Genomic DNA, 19,897 nt, shown 5'->3' on the forward strand with positions numbered 1-19,897 from the left:
TGCCACCTCATGCTACCCAATGATGTATTCGTTTAAAGAAAAGAGGATATGTTGTGAGGTTCCAACCATAATCAGCTTCTGTACTTGTTCTGTGCCTCTTCAGAAAATTCTTAACTGAAGAAAGCATATAAACTAGGAAACATGTTCAAGAGTCAGCAAAAGATACCAGGGTCTGAAGATCGCCTGCCAATGATTGTAAGTTTTCATGTGCAATGTGGGTAACCTTAAGCCGCATTCTGAGACAGATGATCCCTTCAGGGACAGCACTTGGTAGTTGGTACAGCTATCGTCAGGTGGTCCTTTTGCTACTGTGAAACCATGGATTGACCAAAATCCAAAGATCTCTGAAGATACCACATTGCATAAAATGATATCATGATATTAATCATAAAACCATCTTTAGGGCCTATCACCATCCGATGTCAATTTCCTGGAATGATCTCAGGAGACATGATTTAAGAACATATCGCATGAAAAATGCTTCAAGCACATCTCTCAGTAGGTGATGCTTTTCCCCATTCGAAGTAGAAAACAGACTTCAACAATCTCCTACTAACGAGCAAAAACTACTATTTCGGAACTCAAGTGGATTCAGATACAAGAAAACGAGCCCCTCTCAATATATCTTCTTATAGATTGATTGATGAACAAAACTGCTACAACAGAACTGGACCATGGTGAACATACCAAACGTATATGACAATCAACTGTCGAGGACAAAACTAGAACAGCTTGGTAACAAACATCCCCATTCTGGCCCCCCAAAAAAAAATGAATAAATAAAAACAGAATGGAAAGGAAAATTTCTGCCGGCAGCTAGTTCTTGAATCTGACGCTCCGACTGATTCCAGCATTGATACCAGAAACCTCTCCACCATACGGGCCACTGGGCAATTTGACGTCCCTCACCTGCCCTTTCCTACGTACAACTGCATCCTTGTGCTTCAACTGAAAACCACAAAATACAAGTGTTAATTTGCTGGCACTTTAGCTTGATATATTGAATTCCAGAATGGGTAACATAGTATGTACCCTGTATTTCTTCCTTGGGTTCTTGGTGAGTTTCTTCCGATTACGAGTGAGTCCTCTATTCTTCTCCATCTGATGTCAAACAAAAATGTTGAAATATTATGAGATTTAGTTACATTAGAAAATGAAAGCATACACGGAAGAATATTTAATATCAGCAATCTACTGACCTGATAGGTTATAAGACGTTTACCATCTACAACTTCTGTTTCTGGCAACAATGGGGCTTTTGGAACTCTGCAAAGAGAGGGAGAGTTAATTATTCAAAACTAAACTAGTTTTTCCTTCTTTTCTTTTTGTGCGTGTGAATTCTTTTGCTTTCTGTTTTCTTTTTCTTCTTTCTTTTTTTTTTTTTTTCTCTTTCATTTTTGTTTGGGGGGTGGGGGGTTTCTGCGGTTCAGTGAATGTTTTAACCTCAGCTACTGAGCAATTGTTAACAAAAACATACCTTCCATATAGCTCAGCTTTTGCAGAAAGTTTTGCAGCACGTTGCTTTTTCACTTGTTTATAGAAGTCATCTTCTGACCCTTCTGAATCTCCGCCTTCATCATCATCATCATCAAAATCAGCATCCAACTCAGCTTGGTCATCCTCCTGATCTCTGAGGTCACCAGCATCATCCATCTCAACCCCTGCTCTTGCAAGAACTTGGAGTTCATGCTTCCTTCGTCTTTCTCCAATATCAGCCTTTCTAGGTACGTCATCATCACCAGCAACAACCTTGAACACGGACCACAATTACAAAAGACATGAAAAGAGGAATCAACAGACATGATTGTTTCAATAGGTATCACAGGCCACTAAAAAAGTAAACAAAATATATTTAAGTGAAATATATGTCAGGAATCAACCAAACACCAGGTGCTGGGCTCTCAACCATTTGCTCTACATCTAAATCTCATCTCACCTAATATATGAATCTCCACTTATTAAAAAATTATCCAAATGGGTATCATGTGTCATCCATGCTCAGAAAACTGATGCTAGTGATCACATGCTGTCCATTGACAGTAGGATGAAAACCAGATCAACCACAAGAACTCTCTTTTGAGGAGATACAGAAGTCAAATCAAGTTATTCACCTTAGATTTATTCACATTTGCTGCAACAAGTTGTGACATTGAACGTGTCACACCTGCATGTCCATTCAAAACACGTGCTCCAGCCTCCTTATTGATAACCTCATCGTCAAAATCATCTAATGTTTCAAGCTTCCTGTCCAATTAAAATCTATGTGAATTTCAATCCTCAATGTAAGTAGACAGAACAAGACTACCTGAGTCCCTCAACAAGCTGCTGATACCTGTTGGCTGCTTGCACAAGTTGTTCTTTACGCCTTTCTGATTTTGGTGCTACACACCTAAAAACACCTTTCTGCTTCAGCTTTTCTTCAAGCCTAGCTCTTATTTTAAGCATTTCGATGCTTTGCACAGCAACTTGATCATACTGTTAAAAATTACATTGTTTAAATGATTCTCTTATTGTGCCAACTAGAAGATATGCATACTTCTTTGAAGTAAATAAACAAAAGAAAAGAATCTGTCAAATATCATTGCCAACGATTGGTAACTGACCTGACGCTTGCGTTTTCCTTGTTTGTTGACATGATCCTTAAGAAGGCCTTCTCCTACCTGTTCAGTTGATTTCTGTGGCTGCAATTATAATAAAGATTTCTGAGAAATGAACTCATAGAAACATCACTAAAATACACAAATATTAACTGGATTATTCTTGATAAATACCATGGCTACTTCATGGTTTTCAGCCGATAAAGTGGAATGATCCGCGATGGAGGGTTTGGACGGCAACACAACACCTTCCATGACCTCTGCTCCTGAATCGGTACCACCAGATTTGCTGAGAATCTTTTCAATTTCAGAAGGCAGATTCCCATCAAGGTTCTTCATCTGTCATGGTGACAAGTCAGTAACTTCCAATCTTTCATGTTTTTGGTGAATAAAAGAAACCCAGCTAAATCTGCCCTAATAAATGCCATTGACACTTGAACATGTCAGGTCAGAAACAAGAACTGGAGGCAGGAAATGGGTGAATACATCTACAGTGGATACCTATCTAGCTTAAGAAAAATATGTGATACATGGAAGCCAAAAATAGATACATGTTTGGTTTGTAAACTACTCCATCAACAAGAAAATATCAGAGTATACTAGATTTAATTGATGATGCTTTCAACACTTCAAAGTTTCTTCCCTCAATGAGTCTCATTAATACAGAGGAAAACTGAAAGGTGCAAATAATCTGTAGTATTTACTTCCATATGCGACTCACAACTTTCTTGGTACAACAGATGGGCAAGTCATTACCATTATTTCCTTATATATAGTGAGACCATATTGGAAAAAGTGATATTCTGGAATTTCATATATTTAAATTACATTTTTATTTTTAGATGGAGTGACCTAAATGACTGATCGGCTTGCTTTTGTTTTCAATGATGGCATGTAGTTAGTAGCAATTATTGTTAAGCAATTTGTTGATGAATTAGAGTTGCCCTACTTGGAGGATTTACAGTTACTGTTGCTTTAGTTTCTCTCTCATTTTTTCTGAGGGAGGACTGGTGGGGTAGGGAGGTCACAGATAACTGGATTTTTATTGGAAGGTAAGAAGGTGCCTCAGAAAGTAACGCAATGACAAATAGGACCAGAGTAAATCTAGTAGGAGATTAGTTTGAAACAGGATAGAAGAAAATAGGAAAGCCACGCCTGAGAGGGAAAAAAGATGATTCTGTTTCAACGATTTTGATCAGGCAGAAACTGCAGTTGAATGAAGAACAAAAGCAGTTAATCAAGTCCGTAAATATCAAATGAAATTGACGGAAAGATTTGAGGTAGTGAGAGAATCCTTCTTAGGCTAGGATTCTTAAACCCCAGAAAATCAGACATTCCAACAAGACTTTCTTTAACCTCCTAAACAGGGGCTGGAACAGTTATGCAACTGAGGGAAAACAAGAATGAATAAGCATGATCTGGAATCACAACAGGTACTTAGAACTCGAATAACCATAAACAAAATCATAATGAATCATCACAACAGGGAGCAATCTGAATTACCACAAAACCAAAGTAACAGAAGTAACTATTCTCGTCTGCAAGGCCAGACTGCTGAAGCCCTTTATGAAGTTATATAATAGACTCAAAAAGCAAACCCCACCTAAGCTTAAAACTCCACCTGTTAATAGCTTAACTTGCCCTTCTTCCTTCTTATTCTTTTTTAATAATGAAAAGAATAACTTGAAACAATGTTAGACTCAGGGCAACCTAATCTTCCCAACTAAACACTTTAAAAACAATGCAATGCAACTCTTAACTATAATTCGGCACTAAAGTAGTTGATGAATTCTGGTATTCATTTCACCTACTCCAATTTCCAGCCCACTTGGATCAAAGGCTAACACGTATGGAGCCAACCTACATTAAATGGAGGCCTTTACACGCCCCTGTACAGAGAAGCAATTTAATTCAAATAAAAGGAATTAGAAGAACTAGGGGCAGAACTACAGTTACCTTAAGAGAAGTGGTGAGGAAGGACTTGCATAGCTTAGGCCTTGTATCTAGTATGGGCCTCGAGCTGATTGGAAGGCAAGAGTTCATGTAGCTGAAGCCCACTTCCGTGTTTTATTAGCATCACAAGCCCCTAGTGACCCATAAGAAACCGTGAAGACCATCATCTGGCCCCGATCCCACCCAAACCCTCCCCTATTTTTCTGGGTGCCAAAGAAGGCAACACAACAAAACAAAGAAGGGACTGCAGTCAAATTGAAGGCCCAATGTTCCAGACCTGCCTGCTAGTTTCTAGAAAATATCATCAGCCACTTTATTCATTTCTCTAGGCATTTATTGTAACAAATAATTCATAGGGGATCTTTGGCAGTGTTGAGATGTAAGCACCTCCAAGATCTGCCTGACTCCCTCCACATCCTCCACATTTTAATATAAGAGCGCTCCCCACCACTCACCACCCACCCCCCACCCCCTTTTTTCTCTTGTTATGCAGATCTGAAGATTTCTATGTTTATTAGATTCCATAGTTTATTGTCCATTTTTCGTTTTTTAACTGAACCAGTCCAAGCCAGGTATGAACAAATGGTTCACTTAATGTGCTTTAGGTAGTAGATTCCTTCTGCCATCTGGTTTGAACCAGCTAGGGGACCTTCTGTCTTCCAGGATGAGTAGAGAAAAGCCCCGTACATAATTTTACCCCACTCCATCCATAGAAACTCCACTGATTTCTCTTTCAGAACCCTAAACCTAGACAGACTCCATACTTGCTTCCAATTTATCCAGAAATCATAGACCAGTTAATTGTTTGCAAAACCTTCACTGGAAAAGCTCCATACTTCATCAAACCTTGTCCCTAGTATCAAACCCTAATCTACACTAAACCAAAACCCCAAAATCAACCTTTTTCCATTAGGTTATCTCAAAACAAGTCACCCCATCAGATCCTGGATTTGCTTCTGGTTTGATAAATCAAAACAAATACTACATAACTTTGGTAGTCAATGCAAGACTGCAAATTATCCCATCAACACCTTGATCACTTATACACAACCAATACGCATTAAAACTTCAGTTAAGATTTAACGGGAAAAAATTGAAGAATACTAATGTGTCTGTTTGTACTTGACTTTCTAAAATCACCGGCAAAAAAATTCTCTAGAAACAACAATAACAATAAGCCTTGTCCCAACTAAATGGGGTTGGCTACATGGATTCTTGCCTTCCAATTAGTTCCGTTTGAGGCCATGCTAGATACAAGGCCTAAGCTATGCACTTTCTCACAACTTCTCTTAAGGTTACCTGAGGTCTACCCCTAGCTCTTCTAGTTCCTTCAATCTGGATTATATCACTTCTCCGTACACGGACATTTATAGGTCTCCGTTGAACATAGTCGTACCACCTCAAACGACTTTCCCGAAGCTTATCACTTATGGGAGCAACTCCCAAACCAACTATATATGATCATTCATTATCTTATCTTTTCTAGTTTTGCCATTCATTCATCTTAGCATCCTCATTTCTGCTATACTGAATTTATCTATATGATTCTTTTTAATAGCCCAACATTTTGCACCGTACATCATAGTTGGTCGAACGACGGTCTTAGAATTTTCTTTTAAGCTTTAATGGAATACGTAGATCACACAAGACCCCAGACACAACTCTCCACTTCATCCACATTCCACCCTATTTTAATTCTCTGAAAAACATCATCCTCTATATCACCTCTTTTATTTATGATTGAACCTACGTACCTAAAACAATCACTCTGAGGAATCTCTTTACCGTCAAATTTCACCACCTCATCATCTGCCCAATCATGACTAAAGTTACAAACTAGATATTTTGTCTCCATTCTACTTAATTTAAAGCCTCTTAATTCCAAAGTTGTTCTTCATGATTCAGACTTGATATTAATCCCCACTTGAATCTCATCTATCAAGTATCAACACAATATCATCAACAAAAAGCATACACCAAGGGACCTCGCCTTGAATGTCTACGGTTAATTCATCCATTACAAGTGCAAATAAATATGTGCTTAAAGTTGATCCTTGATGTACCCAACTGCAATTGGGAATTCATTACTTCGTCCCCCCCCCCCCAAATTGTTTTTACACTTGTCACTGAACCATCATACATATCCTTAATTATGTCTACATATTTACTTGCAACACTTCTTTTCTCTAGTACTTGCCAAATAAACGCTCTAGGAATTCTATCATAATCTTCTTTTAGGTCAATAAATACCATATGAAGGCCTTTCCTACACTCTTTATTCATTTCTATAAGTCTCCTAATTAGGTAAATAGCCTCTGTTGTAGATCTTCCTGGCATAAACCCAAACTAGTTCTCCGTAATTGTGGTTAAATGTCTCAAACGGGTTTTAATTACTCTCTCCCATAATTTCATATCATGGCTCATCAGTTTAATGCCCCTATAGTTATTACAGCTTTGAATATCTCCTTTATTTTTGTAAATTGGAACCACGATGCTTCTCCTCCATTCATTTGGTATCTCCCTATGCTCATAATCTTATTAAACAACTTAGGCAACCAAACTAGCCCACAAGTTCCTAAGCTCTTCCATTCTTCTATTGGGATTTCATCAGGACCTTGTATCTTGCCTAGTTTCATCCTCCTTAGTGCTTCTTTTACTTCGGACATCGAAATTCTCCATATATATGTTTGAAAATTAGTGTCTTGGTGAATAGTGTAATCGTCCGAATCACAGGTGCTTGATGCATGCTCATTTAGTAGACTGGAGAACTAGATTTCCCATCTTTTTTTAATGTCCTCATCACATACTAGTACTTTACCATCTCCATTTGAAATACATCTAATATGGTCAAGAATCCCATGCTATTGAATGGAATATAAGTTTCCGCTTAAAACATTTTAGCATTAAAGCATTCTGAGATGAATATGAATCACTGGAAAACAGTTTGTACAACTTCTCAACTCAGTCAATAATTAGGGATGGTAAGGTCAAAAGGATTTCTAGTCCTAAACCAAGAAGCTAAAAAATGAATGATATCTTACAAAAGATGCAGATTATTCACAAAATAGAATTAGGAAGAATATGAAAACCTTCTCCAACAAACTCTTGATCTCTACAAGTCGAGCAATGACTGGATGGTCACGAACTGGGTGGCCCTCGGACTTGAGAAGAAGATAAAAACCAATAGCTTGGCAATAAGACAACAACAGAAGCTGTTTTGTCTTCAAATACTGCAGACCTCCTCTGCCAGTCATGTTACTCCCTTCTACCTACAGAAATAACAGAAACATGTATGGATGCAGTGTTAACTGATGAACAAGACAAACAGTAAAGAAAGAGTCCCCTTCATACTTAAAAGAAAAGGAATATAGGTGAAAACTATCTGATTTCTCTGTCATTCCAAAAGCTTAACCTACATCTTCTATAAGGATGGAGTCTTGTATCTGCAATTTAATTGATCAAGTTGGTTTTTTAATTGAGTAAACTCCTAAGAATTATTTTTCCCAAACCATATCATCTCAAACTCAGTTGATATCAGTGAGACATCAATAGCCAATATCTAGCGTATCCACAGCAGGTTATCAAATCCTATTTAGGCAGTAGAAGACTCATTCCGAGTTTAGATCTGGGATACAACTGTGACCAATCTGATCACAATCATTGGGACCACGTGCTGAAGTTATTATGTCACCATTGTTGGGTAGAGTTATGGGCAGATAGTAATGAATGGGTCAGCAGACTCGTAGGAAGACAAAAGATCAAATTCCAATCCTTGATCTGCCATGCTGGCCCCTTTCTATCTCAATATTTTCTAAAGAATGTGCTGCCGCCAATGCTCAATTTATCTGCCATCAAGACTATATTATCCCTAGATTTGTTTCTATTGATCATCAGTGGTATGCTTGTGAGTCTTGTGACAAACAGAAGGAAGAAGTACCTTGGTTAGAACTGGATTCACTTTTCTCTCAAGCTCATCAATAGCATCATTCAGTTCTGACAGCAAACCAACCAACTCTGGAGCAGAACTGCAGCATGTAATAGGTTAGATAACAGAAATACCATTCTTGGAACTCCCGTGATAAGTTGAACTTCAGCACGAATATCATAACAGACTGAATGTGCACAAAATAATAAAGAAATAACTCATAATTAAAGCAAAGGAAACAACTTTTCTACATTTATATATATTAGCTTGCAGACCTAAATTCCAAACAGATTTATACATCGTTGTTTCATTTCATCTTGAAATCATTAAGATGCAAGTTTCTTGAGCTCTGCTAGAGGCATAATTCATTCAAAAATGAGTTAAAGTAATTTTACTATTTTTATGAATAATAGATTTTATTGAAAAGCGAGAACAACAAACAGCAAAGCAGCAGACCAAAAGCCTCCTGAACCCCCAAATTAAGTATTATAGAATGAGAATTAGCATAGATCTTGATCTCAACAATATCCCCATTTTTTGGGTTTCAAAGACTAAGGTAGGAGAACTCTCAAGATCTCCCTGAGATTGGGTGAGATATCTCTCTTTACTTCAATTAGTGAAACAAGACGAAGTGCTTAGCACATATGGTCTTTAAGTCTTGACTCTTTAACTTTGATGATTGGATTAGCATTTGAAATTTTGAACTATGAAGAAGTGCACAGCTAGACTTGTTTGAAAATTGAACTTTGAGAAATGTATTGACTATACAATATTCACAATAGAACGTCTCAAAGTTTCACTTTAGCATAGTCGTGTACCACTTGGGATCCGAAGTGGAACTCACATATACACTAATTCTTTTTCCATAAACCTGATACCACCAGTGTGTTAAAAAGGGCTGAAATAAGCTGGACAGCAAGTTTGCAAACCCAAATGATCTCTAATACCCCTTGATTTGGAGCTTCGAGTTGGGGGAAATTTTTCACAAGCTCAGCAAGATCATAGTTGTCAAGGCAACAATAGGGTGATAGAAAGAAACAAAAACAAACGCAACACTAATGTAACCCAGGGGCTGTGCCAGTCTTCAGGATCCTCTCTTGGCGAACCAGCAATAAACTAGGGATTAAACCTTGCTGTTTTGGGTCTGATCTGAGCCAAATTTAATGGACAGCAGCTTGAATTGCTCAATTATACCCTGTGGTTGTAGGTTTAGGGCTGATTTGAAGGTTCTAGGGTTTTGGGAATTTGGGAGATATGGGGTTCCTTTTGTGATATGAGTTGTGAAGGGATGATTTCCTGGGGGAAAGATTAGGTAAATATTTATGGTCAAATATAATATGCTCTAAGATGATAATTAGGATCCTAGGTATATAAGCCATCTCATGGGGGATATGGGATAAGTTCCTTAAGATGGAATCTTGGATCTATAGGTGTCAGAATGGGATGCAACTTGGAGGGAATGCAGAAAATAATAAAGGGATATGATCCCCCAAGTTTTACTGAGTTTGGATGGATAAATTAAAAAATATTAAGGTTCTTGTCTTTAGGGTCTTGGGAAGTACGAAAATTCAAGAAAATAATTATATCTTGAAATTGGGTGGATAGAATGGGGTCAAATTGGGTTCTAAGATCACCAGGGTTGGGAGGATGAGATTTCTAAAGTTTGGGACAGATCTAAGGGTTAGATTGGTGAAGATATGACCACAAAATTTTAGTATCTAAAAAGGTCCAAAACTTCAAGAAAATAAAAAATAAGGTATGAATACCAGAACATGACTATAAACAATACAAAGGTATGAATACCAGAACATGACTATTACCATACAAACACAATGTCACCAGCTCTTTTAATGAGAAATCAATTCTAAATATTTGGAGAAATACAAAGTTTATAATCCAACATATGTATGCCTGTTATCATCCTAGTCCAGGAAATAGCCTGAGAAACCAGAGAAGTAAGAAGATGCAATTACAGCATCACCACCATTACAATGCATCAATTAGATCCTATGTATCAAATTCAAATTAGAAAATAGACACGTCAGTCATGTTGTTGCTTCCTAAGCCACTAGTTGTTGCTCAAAGAAGTATACTTTAGTAAAAAATTACAATATATCGCGACTAGACAAACCTCAAAATCAAATACGGGCTGCTCGTCATCATCATCAGATGCCCCAAAATCCTCATTATCATCCACTTCCAGCGGAACTATATCCCTCTGCTTATGAACTGCAGTAATACAAAACAAACGGAAAAAGGAGAAATTTTAACGAAAACTGAATTTAACAAAGAAAAAAATTGGGAAACGAAATTGCCAACGGAGTGAACAATGGACTTACAGGCATCAACTTCGTCATCCATATCTTCTTCCGGTATATACTCATCTCGTGTCTTCTCCTTAGCTTTCCCGGTGCCTTTCTTCTGCCGCTTCGGTCCTTTTCCCATTACTAGCAAACTCAGATTACAGAACTGCACAGCAGCAGCTTGCTTCAAAGAGTGAGATAAGGAATTGGAACCCGAGTGACGAGATTTTTCCTAACAGTGAGCTGAGATTAGACACAAGATTAGAAGCAACTGAAATTAGATCGCTTCCTGTTGTTAGTCTCTTCTCCGGTTAAACCTGCACTATAAACCATAGCAACGGTCGCCACACCAAGGTTTAAAGTATCTCCTGTGGGTAATGTACTGGTCGGTGTTCCGCCTCTGTGAAGAAACCCGACATGTATCGAAACACCTACTCTGCAAAAAAACCTTTTGAAGCTGGTTCGTTACGTATCGAAACGTATTGAATTGCGATATATTGGCAATCGATAAAATAGTTTTTTTTTCCTGTTTTTAGTAAGAAAATATATTTTTTTAATGTTAAAAAAAATATACATATTTCGTATCATATCTCCCAATTCGTATCGTTTTATTGGAAACTATAATGAATTGCTTCTTCTTTTCTTTTTTTTAAAATACATCTATCGACCAAAGGGGTGCAACAAGGTTTGGTTGGGCTAGGTTTTTGCAATCCCAAGACCAGCCATATATATTATAATCTAACACTATTCATATTCTGGCCCTAATTCAGGGTCAAGGATTATTGTCCCTAACCTTAATTCTTATAAGGCCAAGTCAAGTTCATTCCTGTCCTGATTGGCCTTGTTTCTAGCCTTAATTGGCCCTGGCTCTGATTGACCCTATTCTTGTCCATGTTCCTAATCCATTGAGATCAAGCTGCAGGAACAAAATTAGAGCTTGAACTTGGGCCAAAATTAAAGTCAAGGTCACGGCCAAAAATCAAGGACGAGTCGGGACAAGCTTGGCGGGTCAAAAGAATAATCCTAGGCCCGCCCTTGCCCTCAAAACCAAAATTTTGAGCCCAAACCCTATATGGGCTCAAGGCGGAGCTTAGGGCGACAGTCAGGGCCATCAGGGCCAAACTTGCACCCCTAAACCAATACATGGCAAAATGCAAAACTAATGTTCAAATCACTATAACATTGACTTAACATGTTTAAAATAGAATATAGTAAAACTGAAATCATACATAAAATAAAAAATATGAAAAATAATAGAGGTAGACTTCTGACCAATAGATAATAGACGTGTTTTGAGGGATTTAACACAAGGTAGAAAGATAAACGCAACCAACGGGGGTTGGTCCAAGTGGGAACTAGCTTGGTTTACTTAAGCAAGGTTCCGGTATTGAATCCTTGTGAATGCAAAAAATCCTCACTGAGAGACTCACCCACCACAGCTAGGTGTGCGACGCGGTTCGAACATCGGTTTAAAAAAACCGGTTTTGACAAACAAAAATAAAAATAAAAGATAAACGCATCAGTCATTTTTGCTTTTATTTGGTCAAATAATTGACAACAACTATACACCCCAATGCAACAAAACTTTACCAATTTTATTTATTAATATGTACAACCTAAAAGATTGAAAAAGTGTATTTCAACATAGAAAAATGATTCCAAATAATAATAGCATGCCAGAGATCCATATGATAATGAAGAGTGAAGGAGAATCGAAAAAAGCCTATCAAATTGTCAATGCGGGTTGGTAGAGTGGTAAGATCCATACTTCTCAGTAGAAAGGTCATGGGTTCGACCCTTGCGGATGACAAGCATCCCTGAGGATGTAATCAAGGTGCGCGTAAGCTGGCCCGGATGAACCTCAAATACCAAAAGAAATACCAAAAAAAAGGAAAAAAAAAGCCCATCAAATTCGATAATTGATCATTATGTGGTGGCTATCAAACCATTATCCTTCAAACTAGTAAATAAATATCGATATGCAAGTGTGGACTTGTGGCGAAGGCATAGCCAACCTATATCTTTTTTAATAATGGTTTCTCTAATAAATCCTAGCAGGAATAGTTTCTCGTTCTTCTCTAGCCTACAGCTTTGAACCAATGGATTATTGATGCAAGTTTCAGTTCTGCAACGAAATGCATTACTCACCTCTCTTTCTATTCCATGTGAACCCCATTTTAAGTCATACAAAAACCATAATAGATTGGAAAGTGAAGACACCATTTGAGTCCGAATGGAAACTCAACGATTGAGATTTAAGCCATAAAAACTCATCACTGAAACCAATTCTACGCAAGGAAGTAAATATCGGATAAGAATGCAGAACTGAAAGAGTGTTTTAATGTTAATTTTGAATTTTTTTAAATACTGAAAGCTTACCTACTAAATAATCTTCGTTGCTGGAATCTTGAAGAGATTGAAGAGCGGTGAAATCTGTCTAGATCTTTAGGTCCTGTTTGGTTACATGAGTCTGGAGATTTATAAAATTAATTGTTTGGTTAACTGAATATGTGGAATGAAATCTATGGATTCATCTGTGATTTTTGTGAACATGTTTAGCGTTTTTATAGTATGAATGAAATCTCTGGATTTCACCCCATACTCATAAATCTACATATTCTCGTTTTTAGTGTAAAAAAATGAATCTCTAGATTTCATGGTTCTAAAAATTTTCACAACCAAACGGGTATAAATCTCGTATTCATGAATCCAGAGATTTGGAAGAAAGAAAAATAATTAAAAAAATCAAAATTTTGGGTTAAAGGGAAAGGGATGAAATTTTGGAGAGAGTAGTAAAGATAAATATGAAAGAAGTAAATGACAGAGGATTCATACTCAACCTAAGATTAATAATAAAGTAGATTATTATTAAGAAAAATATCTTCATGTAAGAATCCAATTATTATTATCATTTTTTCAGAAGAATATCAAACTTGGAAAAAGTTGTATCTATTAGTAATAATTTCTCTTCTTTTTTAGGAAGGATTCATCTATAACCAACCTTGTTTGTTTGTCTAAGAAACTTAGCAATACACTGAAGCCAAATACTTCTCCATGAAGCCTAAAACTTCTCTATCTTAAACTCAATTAAACAAATGGGCATTACAATCCACAACTTAGTCCATTAGACTCTAATTGTACTAAAATGGTTATTGTTATTGTAGAATTCAGACCCTCCTGGTCGATCGGTCGAATCTGCAAAAAATGTGTTCGACCGGTGTGGTCGAGTATCATCTCCGATTTTCAAGTTAGTTCAATGTTGTTGCAAAATTCTGTCATTTGAGCTCGAACATACGAACTTGCAAAAAACATACTTGACCGGTGTGGTCAAGTATCGTCTCCGACGATCAAGTTAGTTCAATGTTGTTGCAGAATTCTGTTCCTCGAACTCGAACGTACGAACCTACAAAAAACGTGCTTGACCGATGTAGTCATATAACGGTTAATTTTATTGTCTTATATTTTTCAATTTATATATTATTTTATTTATAAATATTCATGTAACTTCTACATTTTTCGTTTTTTCATACAACCAACTAAAAGGAAAATTTTTAAGCACAAGTATAGTTTGTGGGGACAATTTTACAGCATAATTTTGATTGTATTAGAAACACATATTAATACAATACAATTTGTAAGCACAATTTTTCTACATAGTTTTTAGCACAAGTATAATTGGTAAAGACTAAATTTGTGTGGTTTACCAAAAACAAATAGTTGGTAAAGACAATTTTCCTCCCCATAATCTTATCCAAATAATTTTAATTATGGATAATTATTATTGCCCCCTTGTACTTTGATTATATTACTACTTTATCCCCTGTACTTTTAAAATTACTATTCCAACCTTTAATTTTGTCAACAATTACTAATGCCCCCTACCGTTAAGCTCCGTCAGTTTACTGATGATGTGGCATCTATATACTTTTTCAAAATCGCAAAAATAACCTTACAATTATATTTTTACTTATTTGTTATTTTTTAAAGTTATAATACTACTCTTAATGGGAAAAAATTAACTTTAATTTCATTTTTCTTTTTTAAAAAGAAACCACCAAATAAAGGAAAGATGTGATTTTTTTTTCTCTAAAAGAAAATCACCAAATAAAGGAAAGATATAATTAAATAGAAATTAAAATATTAAGAAATATCAAAGTTAATTTAAATCTGAAAATTGAAAATCACCTAATATATGCTAACCATTATGCATATTACCAAATTTTCTATCAATTATATCTTATATGCTAATTTGTTTGTAAAACTTCCATCATGGTGATTATGAAAAATTTAAGTGGAATGTGAAAGTTTCAACAATCATAAGTATGTGGTCCTACCAAATCCAAAACTAATTCTAAAATATAAGATTTTAAGGATATAATTGACATGCAATATAGTTTTTATAAATGAAGGTAATGCCATATTTTTTTACTTCTTAATTTTAAGGGCAAAGTAGACATTTCATATTTGATGTTAACAGCTACTTAACACCTTTAGAAGTGAGGGGGCCAATAGTAATTTCACAAAGAATAATATTTGATTAGTAATAAAATCAAAATATAAGGGGGCAATAGTAATTATCGCTAATATGAAATAAAAAATTCAAACTTTTCTATTTCAAAAGTGAAATTGAAATATATTAAATATTTTTATAATTAAAAATATATAAGCTATTAGTTCTAAAAAAATAAAACAATGATAAGGAAATAGGTTGTTAAATTTAAGAAAAATAAATAAATTTTAATTAATTTAAGAATGATTTGGATTGAGAAAAAGGGTTAAGACTCAATGCAACAGTTGGTACATATGAATTGCCAGTCTAGCTTGAGATCAATATATTGAAATGGTGTATTAATTAAAAGGGATAATTACTATTGCCCCCTTATATTTTGGTTTTATTACTAATCAAATCCTCTTTTTTGTGAAATTACTACTGCCCCCTCACTTCTAAAGGCATTAAGTGGCTGTTAACATCAAATATGAAATGTCTACTTTGCCCTTAAAATTAAGAAATAAAAAATATGGCATTACCTTCATTTATAGAAATTATATTGCATGTCAATTATATCCTTAAAATCTTATATTTTAGAATTAATTTTGGATTTGGTAGGACCACATACTTATGATTGTTGAAACTTTCACATTCCACTTAAATTTTTCATAATCACCATGATGGAAGTTTTACAAACAAATTAGCATATAAGATCTAATTAATAGAAAATTTAGTAACATACATAATGGTCAGCATATATTAGGTGATTTTCAATTTTCAGATTTGAATTAAATTTGATATTTCTTAATATATTAGTTTCTATTTAATTACATCTTTCATTTATTTTGTGATTTATTTTTAGAGAAAAAAAATCACATCTTTCTTTTATTTGGTGGTTTCTTTTTAAAAAAGAAAAGTGAAATTAAAGTTATTTTTTTTCCCATTAAGGGTAGTATTATAACTTGAAAAAAGAGCAAATAAGTAAAAATAATTGCAAGGTTATTTTTGGGATTTTGAAAAAATATATAGATTCTACATCATCAGTAAACTGATGGAACTTAATGGTAGGGAGCATTAGTAATTGTTGATAAAGTTAAAGGTTGGAATAGTAATTTTAAAAGTATAAGAGATAAAATAGTAATAAAATCAAAATACAAGGAAGCTAGTAATTATCCTATTTAATTATCAATTTAAACTACGTTGAATTCACCATCATTGTGCTATTATTAATTTTATTGAAATACATATTCTATGAGAAAGAATTGAATTCTAACTCATGCCACTAACAGAAGTAGCGAGCCAACCGTCATAAATTTGAAAAGCTCCACTCATCCATACGAGAGATAAGGAGATATACCAATGACTTGGATAAACAAGATATCCAAATGACTTCGAAAATAGATTCGAAGCAAAGCTGCAAAGGCACCATTGCAACGCGTGGGATTGCAATTTCGCTGCTTTAGACACGGATGTGGGCTATCTGCATAGCTCACCAACCTTAGCTAGAACCTTCTTTTCCATTTTCCCCATTTTTTCGTCTGTGTCAAAGGATCACACGTCCGCTGCACGAGAATCAACAGACACGTAAACACAATCAGTAACACGTGGATCCTGCAATGATCCACATTCGCCTATAAATCTTACCCCAAAATGGATAATTACTAATCACCACACTTTCAGAGCCTTCAGATGCTCTGTTGTTCTGTTTGTGCTTTCAGAAGTAGTCTTACAAGGCAGTTCAGTTGCTTGGATCATTCTTTTCCCATCTCCGCATTGCCAAAACGATTCCCCATTTCTTCTAAACCCAACAAGTTCTTGATCTTTAGAAGAATGGCGTCCAGTGGTCAGCAATTCCCACCTCAGAAGCAAAACACACAACCAGGCAAAGAACATGTCATGGATCCCAAACCTCAGGCTGCCAGCGATCAATACAAGCCTGCCAATAAGCTCCAAGTAATCAATCAATCATCGAATTTAGTGTTTGGAAAATTTAATGAGATTTTTAGCTCTCTCAGTCATTTCTTCAAACAATTGCAGGGCAAGGTAGCGTTGGTGACGGGAGGAGATTCAGGTATAGGTAGGGCAGTTTGCTACTGCTTCGCCAAGGAAGGTGCGACCGTGGCTTTCACATACGTGCAGGGTCAAGAAGACAAAGACGCCGAAGATACCCTGCAAATGATCACGCGATCCAAAACCCAGGAAGCCAAAGACCCCTTGGCCATCGCTGCCGATCTGGGTTTCGACGAGAACTGCAAACGAGTGGTTGACGAGGTGGTGAAGGCTTATGGAAAAATCGACATTCTGGTTAACAACGCTGCAGAACAGTACAAGGCACAGTCAGTGGAGGAGATAGATCAAGACAGATTGATTAGGGTTTTTAGAACAAACATCTTCTCTTACTTCTTCATGGTGAGGCATAGCTTGAAGCACATGAACACAGGAAGCTCCATCATCTGCACCACTTCAGTGAATGCTTACAAGGGAAATCCAACGCTGCTGGATTATACCTCGACGAAGGGAGCGATCGTGGGCTTCATAAGAGGTTTGGCTCTGCAATTGGCGAGCAAGGGCATTCGTGTGAACGGAGTGGCGCCCGGACCTATTTGGACGCCATTGATTCCGGCGTCGTTGAGCGAGGAGGATTGTACCAAGTTTGGATCACAGACGCCGTTGGGGAGAGCTGGGCAGCCACATGAGGTGGCGCCGTCGTTTGTGTTCCTGGCTTCTAACGTGGATTCGTCTTATATCACGGGTCAGGTCCTTCATCCCAACGGTGGGATGATTGTTAACGCTTGATTCCGATCGGACGTCGGTTAGGGTTTTGTATTTTGGGTCTGTTATGGAGTCTTCAATTTCCCTTGTGAATATATGAAAGAAGATATCATGTAATAGCAGTTTCTATAAGTTATGCAACTTGAAGGGTTACGTATGTCATGCCATGGACATGTATGTGCACGATAAATTTAAAATTTTTTTTTTGTAATCCAAAATGGGGATGCCGTTATATCATGTTGCAAGCGCTGCAAGATCGATTTTTCGTCGTAGAGTCTCACCGGAGGCCCATATATAATCTATATCGGTATGACTTATGCCCAGGCCAAAGAGCATATAACTGTCCAATGCAAGAAACAAAGGAGCAAAGAAAATTCGAATTAAAATATGAGGTTTACCAAATCTCTTGAAAGTGAGCTTAGGACCACTAGACTACTACCACCCCCACTAGATTCCTTACTGGCGAGAAGGAATCGGAACTACCATTAGATTCTTTCTTTACTGGAGAGAAGGAATAGGAACTATAGTTGGGAGGAAAACTTTGGTCGAAAGAAATATCCAAGAAAACCGCTATTTGTAATATTCCAAATTAATTGTTTCAAGAGCTACACTCACAGTCAATTTATTTTTATAGAAAATTAAAACAAATAAATTATTAATGCATTTGATAATCAACTTAAAAGTGTTTCTATATTTACCACAAAAAAAAATAATTGTTTCTATTTTAAAAAATCAGAAAAATGTCAAAAACATAGAAATATTGGAAGCGAAAACATTAAAACATTTACCGGAAGATTTTATTGGAGTTTTTTATATTTAATAAAATATTAAATTTCATAAATATTTCTTTGTTGTGTTTCAACTTTCTAAGCATGGTTGAACCATCGAAGCTTTTCAGATCAACTATACAAGTTATCCTAAAGATCCTAAATACAGTCAATGGTGGGTTAGTAAGTGGTTAAAGGTTCAACTTCCCACAGGGAGGTCTTTGGTTTGCACCCATTCGGCGGCATTAATATTCTCATTTCCATCTCAGTATATATGAAACCTTAATAAATAAAAATAAATAAAAATATTTAACTTACAAACACAAAGTATGAGCGTAAGCTAATTTTGGATGGTCAGGAAGTCATTTTCGATGATTAATTCAATATGTTGCACAGTATTGGAAGACTCTGAAGAGTTACAAAGTCTCATTCGATGATTAAGTCAGTATCCAGCACAATGTTGGACGACTCTAAGACTCTGAAGAGTTACAAAGTCTCATTCGAAGATTAAGTTAGTATCCTGCACAATATTGGAAGACTCCGAAGAGTTAAGTTCCAAAATATTCCAAAATCAAGTAGAGCATTAAGTTCAATCTAGCAATGAATTGATAGAATTTAATTCGATAAATTAAATAGAGTTGTGGGTCATTCTGGCATTGTTACTAATGGCCGGTCAAACCATATATCTTTTTCGGTAAAAGATTCATTAATCTAAGAAGAGACAGAGGATCTGTTGAATTTGAAAAAGACTACTTATCGATGCACAAGGAAGGCTATATCCATACTATTTTGCGCTTCTGCACAATATTGGAAAACTCTGAAGAGTGACAAAGTCTCATTCGACGATTAAGTCAGTATCCTGCACAATATTGAAAGACTTTGAAGAGTCACAAAGTCTCAAGATGAAAGTTGTTAGATCTCAATTAACTTTGAGGTATGTGAATTTGAGTATTTTTAGATGTCACTTGATTAATGATAACTGTCTTGTTATCGATCATTCAATTTATGTCGGACCTAGACTCTTAAGTGTCTTGTTGTCGATCATTCAGTTTATGTTTAGAACTAGACTCCTCTTTGGATCTTTTGGGTTA

The 19,897-nt window shown here is 36.1% G+C and overlaps 2 protein-coding genes across 2 annotated transcripts; one reads left to right on the top strand and one right to left on the bottom strand.

Annotated features, from left to right (window-relative positions):
- Positions 1-590: 590 nt before the first annotated feature.
- On the bottom strand, positions 591-11,225 carry LOC149008390 (protein THALLO-like). Its single transcript, XM_089167233.1, has 12 exons — positions 10,815-11,225; positions 10,545-10,704; positions 8,488-8,575; positions 7,640-7,819; positions 2,772-2,936; positions 2,604-2,681; positions 2,333-2,475; positions 2,112-2,244; positions 1,478-1,749; positions 1,200-1,266; positions 1,033-1,101; positions 591-948 (listed from the first exon to the last, which is right to left on the bottom strand). The coding sequence occupies exons 1-12, from the start codon at positions 10,918-10,920 to the stop codon at positions 817-819; spliced, it is 1,593 nt and encodes a 530-aa protein (XP_089023359.1). The 5' UTR covers positions 10,921-11,225; the 3' UTR covers positions 591-816.
- A 5,731-nt stretch (positions 11,226-16,956) lies between these two features.
- On the top strand, positions 16,957-18,063 carry LOC149008391 (glucose and ribitol dehydrogenase-like). The gene is made up of 2 exons (XM_089165995.1): positions 16,957-17,220; positions 17,305-18,063. Exons 1-2 carry the CDS (start codon positions 16,957-16,959, stop codon positions 18,061-18,063), a joined length of 1,023 nt encoding a protein of 340 aa, XP_089022121.1.
- Positions 18,064-19,897: the final 1,834 nt, after the last annotated feature.

Source organism: Hakea prostrata, chromosome 8 (assembly GCF_041222555.1).
Source record: "Hakea prostrata isolate BN-2017 chromosome 8, UWA_Hpros_2, whole genome shotgun sequence".
Classification (NCBI taxonomy): Eukaryota; Viridiplantae; Streptophyta; class Magnoliopsida; order Proteales; family Proteaceae; genus Hakea; species Hakea prostrata.